The sequence below is a fragment of the Pseudophryne corroboree genome, chromosome 3, assembly GCF_028390025.1.
Source record: "Pseudophryne corroboree isolate aPseCor3 chromosome 3, aPseCor3.hap2, whole genome shotgun sequence".
Taxonomy (NCBI): Eukaryota; Metazoa; Chordata; class Amphibia; order Anura; family Myobatrachidae; genus Pseudophryne; species Pseudophryne corroboree.
Genome location: NC_086446.1, coordinates 778873070 through 778892652, shown reverse-complemented (window position 1 = coordinate 778892652; position 19583 = coordinate 778873070). Strand labels below are relative to the sequence as shown.

Here is a 19583-nt window from a genome sequence, read left to right as displayed (position 1 = left end):
CTCACAGTCACCCCTCTATAGAGCAAGTCCCACCACTCTCACAGTCACCCCTCTATAGAGCAAGTCCCACCACTCTCACAGTCACCCCTCTATAGAGCAAGTCCCACCACTCTCACAGTCACCCCTCTATAGAGCAAGTCCCACCACTCTCACAGTCACCCCTCTATAGAGCAAGTCCCACCACTCTCACAGTCACCCCTCTATAGAGCAAGTCCCACCACTCTCACAGTCACCCCTCTATAGAGCAAGTCCCACCACTCTCACAGTCACCCCTCTATAGAGCAAGTCCCACCACTCTCACAGTCACCCCTCTATAGAGCAAGTCCCACCACTCTCACAGTAACCCCTCTATAGAGCAAGTCCCACCACTCTCACAGTAACCCCTCTATAGAGCAAGTCCCACCACTCTCACAGTAACCCCTCTATAGAGCAAGTCCCACCACCCTCACAGTAACCCCTCTATAGAGCAAGTCCCACCACTCTCACAGTAACCCCTCTATAGAGCAAGTCCCACCACTCTCACAGTAGTGACACTCTCAGTCACAGAACACACTCAGTTCCCCCACTCTCACAGTACACACAGTCCCACCCACTCTCAGTCACATTACAGACACTCAGTCCCCCCACTCCCAGGCAGACATTCAGCACCCCCACCCTCTCGGAGTACACACTCAGTCCCCCCCACTCTCACAGTACACGCTTAGTCCCCCCGCTCTCACAGCACACGCTCAGTCCCCCCACTCTCGCAGTCACAGCACACGCTCAGTCCCCCCACAGTCGCAGTCACAGCACACGCTCAGTCCCCCCACAGTCACAGCACACGCTCAGTCCCCCCACAGTCACAGCACACGCTCAGTCCCCCCACAGTCACAGCACACGCTCAGTCCCCCCACAGTCACAGCACACACTCAGTCCCCCAACAGTCACAGCACACACTCAGTCCCCCAACAGTCACAGTCACAGCACACACTCAGTCCCCCCGCTCTCAGTCACAGCACACACTCAGTACCCCCGCTCTCAGACACTCAGTCCCCCCACAGTCACAGCACACACTCAGTCCCCCAACAGTCACAGCACACACTCAGTCCCCCCGCTCTCACGGTCACAGCACACACTCAGTCCCCCCGCTCTCACAGTCACAGCACACACTCAGTACCCCCGCTCTCAGACACTCAGTCCCCCCACTCTCACAGTCATAGCCACTCAGTGCCCGCACCCTCACAGTCACTCAGTGCCCGCACCCTCACAGTCACTCAGTCCTCCCACTCTCACAGACACTCAGTGCCCCCACTCTCACAGTCGCAGACACTCAGTGCCCCCACTCTCACAGTCGCAGACACTCAGTGCCCCCACTCTCAGTCACAGACACTCAGTGCCCCCACTCTCAGTCACAGACACTCAGTCCTCCCACTCAGTCACTCAGTCCCCCCACTCTCACAGACACAGACACTCAGTCCTCCCAGTCTCACAGACACTCAGTCCCCCCACTCTCACAGTCACTCAGTCTCCCCACTCTCACAGACACTCAGTCCTCCCACTCTCAGTCACTCAGTCCCCCCACTCTCAGTCACAGTCACTCAGTCTCCCCACTCTCAGACACTCAGTCTCCCCACTCTCACACTCAGTCCTCCCACTCTCACAGACACTCAGTCCTCCCACTCTCACAGACACTCAGTCCTCCCACTCTCACAGACACTCAGTCCTCCCACTCTCACAGACACTCAGTCCTCCCACTCTCACAGACACTCAGTCCTCCCACTCTCACAGACACTCAGTCCTCCCACTCTCACAGACACTCAGTCCTCCCACTCTCACAGACACTCAGTCCTCCCACTCTCACAGTCACTCAGTCCTCCCACTCTCACAGTCACTCAGTCCTCCCACTCTCACAGTCACTCAGTCCTCCCACTCTCACAGTCACTCAGTCCTCCCACTCTCACAGTCACTCAGTCCTCCCACTCTCACAGTCACAGACACTCAGTCCTCCCACTCTCAGTCACAGTCACTCAGTCCCCCCACTCTCACAGTCATAGCCATTCAGTGTCCTCACAGTCACTCAGTGCCCGCACCCTCAGTCACTCAGTCCTCCCACTCTCAGTCACTCAGTCCTCCCACTCTCAGTCACTCAGTCCCCCCACTCTCAGAGTCACAGTCACTCAGTCCCCCCACTCTCACAGTCATAGCCATTCAGTGTCCTCACAGTCACTCAGTGCCCGCACCCTCAGTCACTCAGTCCTCCCACTCTCAGTCACTCAGTCCTCCCACTCTCAGTCACTCAGTCCCCCCACTCTCAGAGTCACAGTCACTCAGTCCCCCCACTCTCACAGTCATAGCCATTCAGTGTCCTCACAGTCACTCAGTGCCCGCACCCTCAGTCACTAAGTCCTCCCACTCTCAGTCACTCAGTCCTCCCACTCTCAGTCACTCAGTCCCCCCACTCTCAGAGTCACAGTCACTCAGTCCCCCCACTCTCAGTCACTCAGTCCCCCCACTCTCACAGACACTCAGTCCACCCACTCAGTCCACCCACTCTCACAGACACTCAGTCCTCCCACTCTCACAGTCACTCAGTCCTCCCACTCTCACAGTCACTCAGTCCTCCCACTCTCACAGTCACTCAGTCCTCCCACTCTCACAGTCACTCAGTCCTCCCACTCTCACAGTCACTCAGTCCTCCCACTCTCACAGTCACAGACACTCAGTCCTCCCACTCTCAGTCACAGTCACTCAGTCCCCCCACTCTCACAGTCATAGCCATTCAGTGTCCTCACAGTCACTCAGTGCCCGCACCCTCAGTCACTCAGTCCTCCCACTCTCACAGTCACTCAGTCCTCCCACTCTCAGTCACTCAGTCCCCCCACTCTCAGTCACTCAGTCCCCCCACTCTCAGTCACAGTCACTCAGTCCCCCCACTCTCACAGTCATAGCCACTCAGTGCCCGCACCCTCACAGTCACTCAGTGCCCGCACCCTCAGTCACTAAGTCCTCCCACTCTCAGTCACTCAGTCCTCCCACTCTCAGTCACTCAGTCCCCCCACTCTCAGAGTCACAGTCACTCAGTCCCCCCACTCTCAGTCACTCAGTCCCCCCACTCTCACAGACACTCAGTCCACCCACTCAGTCCACCCACTCTCACAGACACTCAGTCCCCCCACTCTCACAGACACTCAGTCCCACAGACACTCAGTCCCCCCACTCTCACAGACACACAGTCTCCCCACTCTCACAGACACTCAGTCCTCCCACTCTCACAGACACTCAGTCCCCCCACTCTCACAGCAGGCGTTACCCGCGGACAGCTTGGGGATCTTGGCGATGCGGCCGGTGATCTCGGCGCTGAGGACCCCATAGTCCTGCTCGTACCCCTGGAACTCGGCGGACATGTTTATTGCTCAGTGACACCCGGAAGTCCATCCAGCCACTTCCGCCCCGTCCTCACAGCAGCTTCCCGGCGCCCCTAGTAACCGCCACTTCCTTGGAGACCGGCACTTCCTTAGTTACCGGTACTTCCTTGGCGACCACAGTTCCCGGATCTGAATGACAGCGGGTCGGACTCGTGTGAGAGAGGACTACTGCTCCCAGCACGCCCGGCTGTCCTGCCGGAGAGAGCGGCTGCGTGCCCGGTACCTCCCCGGTGCCGGTGATCAATCCCCGCCCCGTGCTGACGTCAGGGGGAGCCGGGTGATGACCGGTTCTCCCCGTACTCTGTGGCCCAGGTATGCGGTGCGTCACTCTGGGCTCTGATAGGGCAGTGACGGGGGGGGGGATTCGGTATCCGGTCTTTAGGTCGACAGTCAGTAGGTCTACCACTATTTGTTGACATGGCAAAGGTCGACACATGAGAAGGTCAACATGCGTTTGGTTTTTTTCCATTATTTTTTTTTTAAACGATTGGGAATAGTAACCATAGTAATTAACATGGCGGGCAAGGTGCCCTAATTGGGGTTCCCGGTCACTTTACAAAGAAAATGACACCAAAAAACTCATGTTGAACTTTTTCCATGTTGGGGTCAAATCCATTATTCACAGCCGGGGGGACCAATGGCCGGGGTGGTGGTGGGGGGGGGGGGGGGAATCAGTGAACAGGGTGGTGGTGGTGGGGGAAATCTGTGACCAGGGTGGTGGTGGCGGGAATCAGTGACCAGGGTGGTGGTGGGGGAAATCTGTGACCGGGGTGGTGGTGGCGGGGGGTGGAATCTGACCGGGGTGGTGGTGGCGGGGGGTGGAATCTGTGACCGGGGTGGTGGTGGCGGGGGGTGGAATCTGTGACCGGGGTGGTGGTGGCGGGGGGTGGAATCTGTGACCGGGGTGGTGGTGGTGGGGGGTGGAATCTGTGACCGGGGTGGTGGTGGTGGGTGGTGGAATCTGTGACCGGGGTGGTGGTGGTGGAATCTGTGACCGGGGTGGTGGTGGTGGGTGGTGGAATCTGTGACCGGGGTGGCGAGCAGGGTCGGACTGCCTCACAGGGTTACAGGGGAAACTCTGGTGGCCCCCACTGCCTGGGGGCCCTCCTCCTCCAGGGATTAGATTTTGCACTTGAATTACACATTGGGGGTCATTCCGAGTTGATTGCTAGCTGCTGTTGTTCGCAGCGCAGCAATGTGGCTAAAAATCGGCATTTATGCGTATGCACCGCAATGTGCAAGCGCGACGTACAGGTACAAAGTCCTTTGTGGTTTTGCACAGGTTCTAGCGACGTTTTCATTCGCACTGGCAGCCGCAAAAAGTTTGACAGGAAAGGGGCGTTTCAGGTTGTCAACTGACCATTATCAGAGAGTGCTTAGAAAAACGCAGGCGTGCCAGGGAAAACGCAGGCGTGGCTGGGCGGGTGTGTGACGTCAAAAGCCAACCCTCCAACTTTAGAATCAGCGCACACGAAGAGTAAGTTCAGGGCTGGTCTTGTTTTGCACAAAATGTGTTTGCAGGCGCTCTGCTGCACAGGCGTTCGCACTTCTGCAAAGCGAAAATACACTCCCCAGTGGGCGGCGACTATGCGTTTGCACGGCTGCTAAAAACTGCTAGCGGAATGACCACCATTATGCATATGTTACATTATACTGCACAGGGCTATGGTCTACTTTCTGCAGCGGGATACACTGGTGTGACAGGACGATACCGTACGGAAGCACTCGCAGCTTCCGCGTCCCGTTGACTGCGCACAGAATGGAAGGTCAAGCCGCACGAGGCCTGACCACATAGGGGATTCCCGCTTACCGTCAGTAACCGCCTGTTACTGACTCCACCCACTGCGCTGTGGGCGGGTTCTCGCTGCCACCACCAAACTCCTAACCTGCCGTGGCGTTTGGAACCACGGTTCTGCTCTGTATGTGCCGACGCACTGCTTTACCACACCTGTGTGGTGTCGACGAATCCCCACTAGCCACTTGCTAGGCCTCTACCGGTAGCTGGCGGAAGGCGGAGCTTGGAGACGTCGGGTGCTTCCCTGGACAGCCGGAGGACGGGGCTAGGTTTGGCCTAACCCTGTTGGTCACAAGATGAAGCAGTCTTCTTGAGGCAAAGGTGTTTATTGCTCAAATAACCTTTAAAAAGGCTCCTCCCTATTGCTAGGGGCAACAGCATACAATTAAGATGTTTCAGCAGAAGAAGATGTTACAATACACAATCCTATGGGCCAACTGCCCTTCTTTTATCCCTCTCCAAGACCCCTTACCACAGGGGGTAAGCCCGCCCTGTGGTGCACAACCAATCAATGTTTACCCATGAGCTGTGCATGCTCTGGTCTCATGCACACCCAACATTGGTCCCTATGGACAGTGGGGAGTGGTCGGTCTCCTTGGACTCTCCCATCTGGGAGAGCAGGGTACTCCCACGGTGCCGTTCAGTCTGGCTGGGGGGAGGTTTTCCCTCCTAAACTGACTTCCAGAAACCAGCCCGGGACCCCTCTCACTGCCTGCAGCCTGGATTTGGGATCCAGAGCTGGGCAGCCTGGCTCCCCGGTCCAGGTCTCTGGTCCACTACGGCTGATCTCCATGGAGCTCCAAGAAACCACTCAGCTTGTTTTATAGCTAAGCTGCTTCTCTTTCTCCCTGTGCCCATTGGAACTGTGAGGCTGGATGGGAAAGCATTCCGTTTTTAGGGAAAAGGTCTGGGAGAATCCATCAGCCTGCACAGCTATGGATTCCCCCCTCCTGGGACACACAATCAAGTAAGTGCACTTTCTCTTTAAATACATTACATTTTAAATCACACTGTACATTTCCCTTTAAATATACACTGAGCCTGTGCCCTGCACAGACTCTACATACTCAGGCACTGCAGTGCCTTACAACACACTGTATGTCCTTATTTTACACAATGTTTTATTTAACTGCTGTGCTTCCCTAGCCCTGCAGCCTGGCTGCTAGGGCTCTCCCTCTCAGTGCTGGAGGTATGGGGCTGGCTTCCCCCATCCTCCAGCCTGCTTTTCTGCCTCTGGGGTTCCAGGGAGCTGGCTCTCCCTGTCCCCCCAGGGTGGCACTAACCAGTGGCCTCGCCGCACGCAGCGGCGCACCCCCCTGTACCTAAGCCCGGCGGCCCGGGACACTTGTCCTGGCCGCCGTGACTCTGGCTTTGTTTCAGCGCTGAGGCGCCGGGAGCGTAGCTCCCGGACCCCAGCGCTCACCATCCTGCTGGGCAACCTAATTGCCCCCACACCGCTAGGGAGCCGGCTAGCCCGGTCCCCCATGAGCGGCGCCTGTCTGGTGGCCTCGCTGCAGCGTCCGGCGGGGAGCCGGGCTGCAGCGCACCCCCCTCGCCGGCTAGCAGCCCGGGACGTCCGTCCCGGCTGCTGCGGCTGGCCACCCGTGCTGGGCTGAGGCGCTGGGAGCAGAGCTCCCGGCCCCCAGCGGCGGCTCTCACATAGAGCACTGCAGCGGGAGCCGAGCTCCCAGCCGCAGCGCTCACCCTTCTCCCCGGCGCGCACACTCCAGTGCGCCCGGGGCTACACTGACCGCTGCCGGGAGCGGAGCTCCCAGACTCCGGCGGTCAGCGGCTGCCTCCTCTCCCCCGGCGCGCACACTGCTGAGCGCGCCGGGGGGCTGTTCTCCCTGCCGTGGTCTCCGGAGGGGTCCGGGACCACGGCACATATTAAAATACATTTTCATACATTAATAAAACACGGCGCCTAGCGCCCACAATACAATTCAAATTTGGCGCCAAGAGCCCCTTTGTCCTTGCAAATGGCGCCGGGCACTAGGGATTAACCCCTTTAGTGCCAGGGCGGCCATTTGCCTCGTGGCTGGGGGCTCTCCGGCCACACTCCTCCCCCCCCATTCAAGCGGGTCAACCAGGGACCCATGTCCCAACGATTTGGGTCCTGGTCCCGCAGTCCTTAACGAGGTTACCGGGAGTTCTTTGGGGGTTCAGGCTCCTCCTGTCGTGACAGTCCATCTGCATTGCTATGAGCCTTGCCTTGCTTGTGGATAATATGGAAGTCATAAACCTGAAGAGCAAGGCTCCACCGCAACAGTCTGCCGTTTTCCCCCGTGGTGTGTTGGAGCCACCGTAATGGATTGTGGTCCGTTACCACCGTAAAATGGCGGCCATACAAATAGGGCTGAAGCTTCTTCACAGCCCAAACAATAGCCAAACATTCTTTTTCAATTGTGGCATACCCCACCTCCCGCGGTAGCAGCTTTCTGCTCAAATAGGCCACAGGGTGCTCCTGTCCATCCGGCCCCTCCTGGCTCAGTACTGCCCCTAGTCCGTACTGTGACGCATCAGTTTGTACAACAAAGTTTTTACTATAGTCCGGCGCCATCAGTACTGGGGCTTGTACTAGAGCAGTTTTCAACGACTGGAATGCCAACTCACATGCGGTCGTCCAGTCAACTATCTTGGGGAGTTTCTTCTTAGTCAGATCAGTCAGGGGTTTGGCCACAGAACTAAAGTCAGGGACAAAACGTCTGTAGTATCCTGCGATCCCTAAGAAAGCCAGGACCTGTCTCTGGGTTGTGGGCCGGGGCCAGTCGCGGATCGCCCCCACCTTCGCTGGTTCAGGCTTCACCTTCCCTCCCCCCACACGGTGCCCCAGGTACTGTACCTCTGTCATCCCCATTTGGCACTTGTCTGCCCTGATGGTCAGACCTGCCCACCGAATCCTCTCTAACACCAACCCCACATGGCCCAGGTGCTCTTCCCAGGTTCGGCTGAAGACAGCAATGTCATCCAAGTAGGCCTGGGCGAACTCTCGGAACCCCTTCAGCAGGTCATCGACCACACTCTGGAAGGTGGCTGGCGCATTCTTCATCCCAAATGGCATCGTTTTGAACTCAAACAAGCCAAAGGAGGTGATGAAGGCGGACCGTTCCTGAGCCTCGGGAGTCATTGGTATCTGCCAATACCCCTTGCTCAGGTCGAACGTAGAGATATACTTCGCCCCAGCCAGCTCGTCTAACAGTGCGTCAATGCGGGGTAGGGGATAGGCGTCGGATTTGGTTACTTCGTTCAACCGGCGGTAGTCTACGCAGAACCTGGTTGTCCGGTCCTTCTTGGGAACCAGTACAACGGAGGCGGCCCAGGGACTGTTGGAGCGCGTGATTACGCCTAGCGCTAACATCTCCTGCACCTCTTGGTAGATACTCGCCTGCGCCTCTGGTGAGACCCGATACGCGGGTTGCCGAATCGGCCTATGCTCACCAGTGTCTACATGATGGGCACGTAGGGAAGTCAGGCCGGGCTTCCTGCTGAACTGGGCCTCAAAGGACAGCAGCACTGACTCCAGCTGCTCCCTCTTGTGGTTACCAAGCTCACTGCTCCAGCTAACTTCCTCTACACCACCCTCACCCTTGGCATCCGCGAGGAGGTCAGGAATGGGATCTTTTCCTGGTTCCTCCATCGGCAGGCAGCACACAGCGGCTACCGACTCCACACACTCGTGGTATGCCTTCAACATGTTTATATGGTAGGTACGCTGCCTCCTACCATCGCTGTCAAATGACACCACGTAGGTGATGTCGCTTAGGCGTTTTGCAACCGTGTACGGTCCCGCCCAGGCAGCCTGGAGCTTGTTCTGACGTGTGGGCACCAGAACCAGCACCTTCTGCCCTACTCCAAAGACCCGAGCACGCGCGCCCTGGTCATACCAAGTCTTCTGCTTGGTCTGTGCTTCCGCAAGATTCGCTTGCGCTAGTCCCATGAGATTTTCTAACCGATCTCTGAGCTTCAACACATACTCCACCACGGACTCGTCCTGGTGGATCAGCTCCCCCTCCCAAGACTCCCGGAACAGGTCAAGAGGTCCACGGACTCTGCGGCCATATAGTAACTCGAAGGGCGAGAATCCGGTCGACTCCTGGGGCACTTCCCGATATGCAAACAGGAGGTGCGGCAGGTATCGCTCCCAGTCTCCTCCCTCCGAAGTCACAAATGCCCGTAGCATCTGCTTCAGAGTGCCATTGAATCTCTCGCAAAGTCCGTTAGTCTGGGGATGATAGGGGGCAGTGCGGAGTTGGCGCACTTCGCCCAGAGACACTGGACCAGATCACTCATGAACTGCGTCCCTTGATCGGTTAGGATCTCACTGGGGAACCCTACTCTACTAAATATGCCTAGCAGAGCGTCCGCTACCTTTTCCGCAGTGATGGCGGACAGAGCCACAGCCTCCGGATACCGGGTAGCATAATCCACCACGGTGAGGATGTATCTCTTCCCCGATCTACTGGGCACAGGTAGGGGACCGACTATGTCCACAGCCACTCGTTGGAAAGGTTCCCCGACTATTGGCAAAGACCTCAGGGGAGCCCGAGCACTGGGGCGTCCCAGCCGTTGGCACACATCACAGGACTTACAGTAGGTCCGGACGTCATCCGACACTCCGGGCCAAAAAAAGTTCTGCGTCAGGCGCCTCAGTGTTCGGTCCCTCCCCTGGTGTCCCGCCAAAGGAATTTCATGGGCAACTGACATCAGTTGCTCCCGAAAGCTCCTGGGAACCACCAGTTGAACTTGCTCCCGCACTGGCCTATCCCCTTCTACCTTGGCTACCCGGTACAGTAACCGTTTCCACCAGGTCACACTCCCTGCCCCCATCCCAGCAAGGCCGCGGCCAGCTTGGCGCCTCATACCTTCCAGGGATGGGTCAGAGAGCTGAGCTTCCCTAAACTCCTGCCTGCGGCCCTCACTTTCTCCTAAGTTTGGACACTCTACAGGGGGAATATTGGGGTCAGTCAAGTTGGGGTCAGTCATGGTAGGGTCGGGGTAGTCACTCATACTCACCGCCGGAGTTGGCAAACCACTAGGGACAGGAGCATCACTGGGCACCCGCACAGGATTCAACAAACTGGAACCGACATCCTCTGCGTTGCTAGGGGACGTAGGCCCACCAGAGGCAAGGGGCAGATGTGCTGATCTGGCCGCTGTGGTCTTTTCCTCTGGGATGGCTGACGCTGTGGTTGGCGGTTGTTCAGCCGCTGGGGTCTTTTCCTCTGGGCTGGGCGGTGCTGGCAGAGACGATGAAGACTGTAGTCTGGCCGCTTGACTCCGGGTGATGGCGTTCGCGAAGGCAGTAACGATCCCTCCACCGAGATCATTCCCCAAGACGACATCAGTTGGGAGGCCATCCATGACGGCAACATCTCTTAACTCTTGTCCAGCTCCCCAGTCGAGGTAGACTCTGGCCATGGGCACTTCTCGCTCTAGCCCATCGGCCACTGTAACTTTTGCAGTGCAACCCTGCAGTACGGCAGCAGGGTCGACCAGGTGGGGGCTTACAACGGTTATGGAGGCCCCAGAGTCTCTTAAGCCTTCGCCCTGCAGGGATCCCACTTGAACCGGCTGCAGGTGCCGCCACATATTTGGTGGGGGCTTCTTAGCCATACAGGTGACTCTTTCCGTGGAGTCCACCTGTTTCTTGCCACACTCCATCGGACTGACTGGAGGGGGTACAGTCTCTGGAAGCTCATCTTCCCGGGTTAAGCAAGCAATCCGGGCTCCAGCACTCGGATTTGGGGCACGAGTCTGGGGTGCTTGGGATGCAGGACAGTTCATCCTCAGATGTCCGATCTTCCCACAGCCATAGCACTTTTTGTCCAGGCGTGGCTCCGATGGCCTCTGATTACTGGCAGGGGCACTGCGGGGCGGTTGCTGGCCAAAAGCACCCGGGTTGGAAGATGCTTGCTTTGGGGGGCGATGAGCTGAAGAGGGGTGTCCCCCTGGTGGTACAGTCTTTTGGGGCTGGCTGCTGGTTGGGCGCTTCTGCCCCTGTGGCCGAATTGCCACATACTTGTCTGCTAACTGGGCTGCCATCTTTAAGCTGGGTGGCTCCCGATCTAGCACCCACTCCTTCACTTCTGGGGCGCACCTGCGGTAGAACTGCTCCCTGCAGATCAGGTCGATCAGTGCGTCCCACGTAGTGGCTTCCGAATCCTTCACCCACTTCACCACGTACTGCCTCAGCTGGGTGGCGAACTGCTCATGGGTGCTGCTAGGATTCTTGGGCAAGTCTCTGAATTTCTTCCTGTAAGACTCAGGAGTGATGAAGAATCGCTGGAGGAGGGCCTTCTTGACTTCGTCGTAGTTCCCACAGTCCTCCGTCGCCACTCCTCGATAGGCCTCCAAGGCCTCTCCATGCAGAGTGGGCACAAGGTGTCTCACCCACTCTGACTTGGGTAGATCATGTAGTTTACAAGTCCTCTCAAAGACTTGCAAATGTCCATCAATGTCCCCATCACTGTCTGCAAACTTGGCAAACTGAACTCGTCCTGATCTGTGTATAACAGCTGACAACGGCTCCCGGGGTACCTCGGCCTGTGGTGCCCGCTCCGCATGCCACATCCGGATGACAAGCATGCGTTCTTGCTCCGTTGCCCTTTCCCCCAATTCCGCTAGCCGATCTGCTAGGGTATCCGGGTCGCCCCCCCTGGGACGTTGGGATCCTGGCCCTGCTAGGGATTGCTGGGAAACATTGCTGCTGTGAGAGAGGGCGGGGCTTGTGGTTCTCACCGGTTCCTCACGAAGGTCCACTGGTGGGCCGTCCTCTGCGATGCTGACGCCGTCAGTGCTTTCCACCTCCACCCGATGAGACTCCTCCCAGCTCCTGAGCGCCGCCTGCATGACGCTCCTGGACGCGTTGGAAGGGATTTCCACACCCTTCCCCTGGCATACGATCTCCAGATCCTCCTTGGACATTCCGCTGAATTCCGCCATCTTGTGCGTTCTCCTGCGCTGCAGTTACTCCTCTCCTGAGTAACTCGGCTTCTCCAATCGGGTGATGAAAAGCCGCCTGGGATTATCCCACCACTATGCCACCAATTTCTGTGACAGGACGATACCGTACGGAAGCACTCGCAGCTTCCGCGTCCCGTTGACTGCGCACAGAATGGAAGGTCAAGCCGCACGAGGCCTGACCACATAGGGGATTCCCGCTTACCGTCAGTAACCGCCTGTTACTGACTCCACCCACTGCGCTGTGGGCGGGTTCTCGCTGCCACCACCAAACTCCTAACCTGCCGTGGCGTTTGGAACCACGGTTCTGCTCTGTATGTGCCGACGCACTGCTTTACCACACCTGTGTGGTGTCGACGAATCCCCACTAGCCACTTGCTAGGCCTCTACCGGTAGCTGGCGGAAGGCGGAGCTTGGAGACGTCAGGTGCTTCCCTGGACAGCCGGAGGACGGGGCTAGGTTTGGCCTAACCCTGTTGGTCACAAGATGAAGCAGTCTTCTTGAGGCAAAGGTGTTTATTGCTCAAATAACCTTTAAAAAGGCTCCTCCCTATTGCTAGGGGCAACAGCATACAATTAAGATGTTTCAGCAGAAGAAGATGTTACAATACACAATCCTATGGGCCAACTGCCCTTCTTTTATCCCTCTCCAAGACCCCTTACCACAGGGGGTAAGCCCGCCCTGTGGTGCACAACCAATCAATGTTTACCCATGAGCTGTGCATGCTCTGGTCTCATGCACACCCAACATTGGTCCCTATGGACAGTGGGGAGTGGTCGGTCTCCTTGGACTCTCCCATCTGGGAGAGCAGGGTACTCCCACGGTGCCGTTCAGTCTGGCTGGGGGGAGGTTTTCCCTCCTAAACTGACTTCCAGAAACCAGCCCGGGACCCCTCTCACTGCCTGCAGCCTGGATTTGGGCTCCAGAGCTGGGCAGCCTGGCTCCCCGGTCCAGGTCTCTGGTCCACTACGGCTGATCTCCATGGAGCTCCAAGAAACCACTCAGCTTGTTTTATAGCTAAGCTGCTTCTCTTTCTCCCTGTGCCCATTGGAACTGTGAGGCTGGATGGGAAAGCATTCCGTTTTTAGGGAAAAGGTCTGGGAGAATCCATCAGCCTGCACAGCTATGGATTCCCCCCTCCTGGGACACACAATCAAGTAAGTGCACTTTCTCTTTAAATACATTACATTTTAAATCACACTGTACATTTCCCTTTAAATATACACTGAGCCTGTGCCCTGCACAGACTCTACATACTCAGGCACTGCAGTGCCTTACAACACACTGTATGTCCTTATTTTACACAATGTTTTATTTAACTGCTGTGCTTCCCTAGCCCTGCAGCCTGGCTGCTAGGGCTCTCCCTCTCAGTGCTGGAGGTATGGGGCTGGCTTCCCCCATCCTCCAGCCTGCTTTTCTGCCTCTGGGGTTCCAGGGAGCTGGCTCTCCCTGTCCCCCCAGGGTGGCACTAACCAGTGGCCTCGCCGCACGCAGCGGCGCACCCCCCTGTACCTAAGCCCGGCGGCCCGGGACACTTGTCCTGGCCGCCGTGACTCTGGCTTTGTTTCAGCGCTGAGGCGCCGGGAGCGTAGCTCCCGGACCCCAGCGCTCACCATCCTGCTGGGCAACCTAATTGCCCCCACACCGCTAGGGAGCCGGCTAGCCCGGTCCCCCATGAGCGGCGCCTGTCTGGTGGCCTCGCTGCAGCGTCCGGCGGGGAGCCGGGCTGCAGCGCACCCCCCTCGCCGGCTAGCAGCCCGGGACGTCCGTCCCGGCTGCTGCGGCTGGCCACCCGTGCTGGGCTGAGGCGCTGGGAGCAGAGCTCCCGGCCCCCAGCGGCGGCTCTCACATAGAGCACTGCAGCGGGAGCCGAGCTCCCAGCCGCAGCGCTCACCCTTCTCCCCGGCGCGCACACTCCAGTGCGCCCGGGGCTACACTGACCGCTGCCGGGAGCGGAGCTCCCAGACTCCGGCGGTCAGCGGCTGCCTCCTCTCCCCCGGCGCGCACACTGCTGAGCGCGCCGGGGGGCTGTTCTCCCTGCCGTGGTCTCCGGAGGGGTCCGGGACCACGGCACATATTAAAATACATTTTCATACATTAATAAAACACGGCGCCTAGCGCCCACAATACAATTCAAATTTGGCGCCAAGAGCCCCTTTGTCCTTGCAAATGGCGCCGGGCACTAGGGATTAACCCCTTCAGTGCCAGGGCGGCCATTTGCCTCGTGGCTGGGGGCTCTCCGGCCACAACTGGTATTCCACAGGGAAAAACAACGGGGTGTACAGTTGGATCTTGATCTGAGGCACCTATAGGCTAAAGCTTTGGCTGTTCCCAGGATTCACTGCACTGCCTCCTCTATAGCCCCGCCTTCAGGCACTGGAGCTCAGTTTGTAAGTTGGTGCCTGCAGTGCAGGTCACTAACAGGGGGGCTGCGCTAGACAGCCCTAATAAGAGCTTTTTATGAAGAAAGAAGACTTCAAGGGCCGCAGCACAGGCGCTATATGCTGTGTATGTCATGCTGCATACTCCCGCGCCCTGGTTGCCGTGTACTTACAGTGGAGGTGCTCCGGTCCATTCAGGCACACATCACCGCTGCTGCTCTCCTGGATCGCGTGGCTGCACTTCAGGGAGGAGGTAAGAGGGTCTCCCAGGTGAGACCCGCCGAAATCGCGATCCGCCCGCAGTCCTAGGAAACGGACCGCGCTGCTGGTGTGGACCCTGTAGCTGTACAGGGAGCCCACTATATCCACCAGGGCAAGGAGTACAGGTCGGATATACTAAAATCCGTTTATTACAGGTTCCACAGTACCCGTTGGTGAAGTCCAGCAGAGGGGATAAGGCTCTGACCTGTAGCCCCTCCTCCAGCCCCAGGCGCCATCTTCAGCAGATGTTCCCGCCCTGGAGTTGCATCTCTCTCTCTCTCTCTCTCTCCCCCTGTCAGCGTTTGGGCGCCATTACACAGAGCTGCGCTGATCCTGGGACTGCTGGGCACTGTCTCCTCTGTAAAGCCGCCTGCTTCATCAGCGCTGTGTATTTACAGGACACTTAAGTATTCTACATGTCTTTAGACAGCGTTGGTTACGAACAAGTGTACTGCTGTATGAATATTTAGTACAAGTTTTCTGTGATATACATCCAGTAATTACTGTGCATTGTTATATCTGTATACATACATAGCTTTATGTAGTATTGCTAGTCCAGTTCAGTTTTATCTTTTATGTGTAATCATTTCTGAATTTTACATGTGACTGTGTGTGCCTATAGCTGCTGTGTGGATTCTATTCTGTGTATCACTCATATTGCTATGACTATATTCTGTGCCCTGGGGGTCTAAGTGCGTCAGGGTCTCATACCATATAGTGTTCCACAGGATATACTGTTTTGTATTTTTCACTGTGTGTTTCTCATACCACTTAAATCCTTTGTTGTGCTGTGAATTTGCAGCCACCTATCTTAGGGCTTTTTTGTCAGGTATTGTGTTTGTCTGGCTGTATTGTACTGATATGCCCTAAGGCTACATTCCCAATAATGTCCGCTACACAGGGCGGGAAATCCGCAGACGCTCCTGCATCCTGCAGTGCTGGCGCCACGGATTTACCCGAGGAAAAGATTTCTGCTGAGTATTCAGGTACTGGGTGTTCTGCACCCCCTAGTCAGCCCGCAGCACCTGTGGCAGATCCACCTTGGGCTGCATTTTAAAATATGCTGACTATGCTTGTAAAACGACTTACGCCCCCCCCTGTGGGACCTCCTGTGCAGTTACAGCCACATATTGTCCCTGTAGTTAATCCACCATGGGCGGATGCTCTGTCAACCCAGTTACAGCAATTAAATCAGTCCTTGGTTAAACAAAAACCTAACCCTCGCCCTATAGGGACCAAAGGGTCATCTTAGCGGGCCATTTCTTCCTCAGAATCCACTAATATTTCGGATGATTCTTCCAATTCGGACGGGGAATATACTGATCCATCGGATGCTGATACCGCTGCTTCTGATGAAGATTCTACAACACAGGTTGATGTTCCTGACCTAGTGGAGACCATCAAGCTGATTCTTCAGATTGATGATGAGATTGACCCTCCTAATACGTCTAAGAAACCTGATAAGTTCAAACGTCAGAAGGTTACTAAATTAGTCTTACCACATTCTGACCATTTAAATTACATACATCAGGAATCCTGGTCTTCTCCAGGGAATACATTTTCCCTGTCTAAAAAGATGCTAGCTCGTTATCCTATATCTGTGGAGTTGAGTAACAAGTGGGAAACGCCGCCACCAGTGGACTCACATGTAGCCCGTCTAGTGGTGTCATCTACTCTGCCTGTCACCACCGTCACCTCTTTGAAGGAACCGACAAATAAGCGTGTGGAGGGTTGCTTGAAGTCTATTTGCACTCTTACAGGTGCTGTACATAGACCCACTATGGCAGCCTCTTGGCCGGCAAAAGGCACTGAAGCATGGGTTCAAGCAATTGAGGAAAAGCTACCTCTGAATTTTTCTTACACTGCCAGGCAATATCTGTCATATTACCACAGCCTGCCACTATATTCAGGAGGCGGCCTCTGATGCAGGCGTTATGGCTGCCAAGTCATCTACTACGTCTATCCTGGCTCTACGGATTCTGTGGTTACGGTCCTGGTCGGTGGACCTGGACTCTAAGAAGACCTTGGAGGTTCTCCCTTTTAAGGGAGATATACTATTTGGAGATGATCTGAACAAGATTGTGACCGACTTGGCATCGGCCAAGACTGTGTTTCTCCCAAATACTAATCCTTCGGCTCCGAAGACTAAGAGAACTACTTTTCGTTCCTTTCAACCTCCAGGTAAAGCAAATGGTCAGGCGTACCTGAGACAGCCTCTCACTTCCAAATCCTCTAAGCCCAAACCTAAATGTTCTTGGGCCGCCCATCAGCCTGCTTTCAAACCGGACAAGCCTGCGGCATAACGGGGCGGGACGACTTCTGCGGTTCGCCCATGCATGGTTAAAGACCACTTCGGATGCCTGGGTGCAGGAAGTGGTCTCTCACGGGTACGCAATCTCTTTCCAGAAATGTCCCCCTCGCCACTTTTGCTCAACTGTTATCCCTTCAGATCCGTTAAAAGCGCAAACTCTACATTTGGTTGTCCAATTTCTCCTAGATACAGGAGTGATAGTGCCGGTGTCTCTGTCTCAGAGAGGCAGGGGGTACTATTCAATGCTGTTTCTAGTTCCGAAGCCGAATGGATCCTCCCGGCCTATACTCAACCTCATATCTTTGAACAAATTTGTGAGGGTGTCCAAATTCCGTACGGAAACTCTGCGCTGTATTGTACTGGCCATGGAACCCAAGGACTATATGGTATCCCTGGACATACAGGATGCTTAATTACACATACCTATTGCCATGTCGCATCAGCAATAGCTGCGGTTTGCTATTGGCAAGTTCTCCGCCGTCAGGGTATCTGGATCCTGCCATATCTGGACGACTTGTTGATCCTGGCGAACTCCCCAGAGGTTCTCCTCCATCATCTGGAACGGACGGTCCAATTCCTACAAGCCCACGGGTGGCTCATCAACTGGAAGAAGTCCTCACTGGTCCCTGCTCAGAGCATGGTACACCTGGGGGCATTACTGGACACACGCTACCAACGTTTGTTCTCATCTCCAGAGAAGGTCCTGAAACTTCAGGACAGAATCAGATGCTTCCTTTCTCGCCAAAGAGTGTCGATACACTCGGTGATGCAAGTACGAGGCCTCATGGTGTCGGCTTTCGACATGGAAGAGGACGCTCAATTTCATTCCCTCCCTCTGCAGAGGTTAATCCTTTCCAAGTGGGACGGCCTGCCTCACCGAGTCAGATCCCAAATGATCTCCTTGACTCCAGAGGTTCGTCTGTCACTGAGTTGGTGGCTTCAGGACCAACAACTGAGCAGGGGTTGTCCCTTCTGGATCTCCAACTGGGTCCTCCTAACAATGGATGCCAGTCTGCGGGGTTGGGTCGGTGGACCAGGAAGGAATCTCTCCTCCTGATAAACATTCTGGAATTGCGGGCAGTGTTCAATGCGTTGACACTTGCCCTACCTTTCGTACAGAACAGGCCTGTTCAAGTACAATTGGACAACGCCGCCACAGTGGCGTACAGAAATCATCAAGGCGGCACTCGAAGCCGCATGGCAATGATGGAAGTGTCAAAATTCTTCGATGGGCGGAACGCCATCTGACGGCAATATCGGCAGTGTTCATTCTGGGGGTCCTCAACTGGGAAGCAGACTTTCTCAGTCGTCAGGACGTACACGCCGAGGAGTGGAGTCCTCATCCAGAGGTCTTCAAACTCCTTTTGGACAGGTGGGGTCTACCAGATGTAGACCTGATGGCGTCTCGACACAATCACAAGGTACCGGTCTTCGGAGCAATGACAAGGGATCCTCAAGCAGCGTTCGTGGACGCCCTGACAATTCCATGGAACTTTCGGCTGCCATACGTGTTCTCTCCAGTGTCACGTCTGCCCAGTAATACGGAAGTTTAAGCAAGAAGGCAGAATACTACTTCTAGTCGCTCCAGCGTTGCCCAGATGACATTGCTTCTCAGACCTGCAGGGTCTCTCGATAGAACGTCCTCTTCTACTTCCTCAATGCCCAGACCTCCTCGTTTAGGGCCCTTGTGTTTACAAGGACCTGGTAAGACTGGATTCGACGGCGTGGCTCTTAAAGCTTCACTCCTGAGTGCCAAAGGATTTTCTGAGGCTGTTATTCAAACTATGTTGAAGGCCCGCAAACCGGCTTCTGCGCGGATTTATTATAGGGTCTGGAATTCTTACTTCACCTGGTGTGCTGCTAAGAATTACGATGCTTACAAATTCAGTACTTCCAGACTTCTGGCTTTTTTGCAACAAGGCCTGGATTTAGGACTTCGCCTGGCCTCCCTCAAGGTTCACATTTCTGCCTTGTCGTGTGGTTTCAGCGAAAGATTGTGTCTACTCCTGACCTTCATACATTCACTCAGGGAGGCCTACGCCCTATATCCCTCCTATGGCTCCATGGGATCTTATCTGCCTGTTGTTCTTAATGCCCTTCAAGAGTCTCCGTTTGAACCTCTTGAGTCTGTGGACCTTAAATGCCTTACGCTTAAGGTCCTTTTTCTGTTGGCTATTGCCTCTGCTAGAAGGGTGTCAGAACTAGGCGCTTTGTCCTGTCGTCCACACTTTCTGATTTTTCACTGTGTGACCGGGCAGTTCTTAGAACTTGCCCTGGTTATCTGCCTAAGGTGTTGTCATCTTTCCACCTTTAACTAAGAGATTGTGGTTCCGGCCTTTATCTCTCCTGGTTTGTCCTCAAAAGAGCGGTCTTGGGATGTATATATGTAGAAAGGACTGTACTTTTTGGTTTTCACAAACGTGGCTGGCCTGAGAATAATCAGACCTTGGCCTGATGGATTAGAAAGGCGA

At 55.7% G+C, this 19583-nt stretch overlaps 2 protein-coding genes across 10 annotated transcripts in view; one reads left to right on the top strand and one right to left on the bottom strand.

The window, feature by feature from the left end:
- Window positions 1-3467, bottom strand: part of VTI1A (vesicle transport through interaction with t-SNAREs 1A) — a 743722-nt gene extending 740255 nt beyond the window's left edge. For all 8 annotated transcript variants that reach the window (XM_063962578.1, XM_063962574.1, XM_063962575.1 and 5 more), the window contains exon 1: window positions 3290-3467. In XM_063962578.1, coding sequence (XP_063818648.1) covers window positions 3290-3383 — 94 coding nt within the window. In that variant the 5' untranslated portion in view covers window positions 3384-3467. The remainder of the gene's footprint in view (window positions 1-3289) is intronic.
- A 56-nt stretch (window positions 3468-3523) lies between these two features.
- The window catches only part of ZDHHC6 (zinc finger DHHC-type palmitoyltransferase 6), a 59405-nt gene continuing 43345 nt past the window's right edge, over window positions 3524-19583 (top strand). The window contains exon 1 of one of the 2 annotated variants that reach the window (XM_063962570.1): window positions 3524-3716. The gene's annotated coding sequence lies outside the window, so the exon portion shown is untranslated. Of the gene's footprint in view, window positions 3717-3824; window positions 3847-19583 lie in introns of those variants that run through there. The other variant, XM_063962571.1, reaches the window with a different exon arrangement.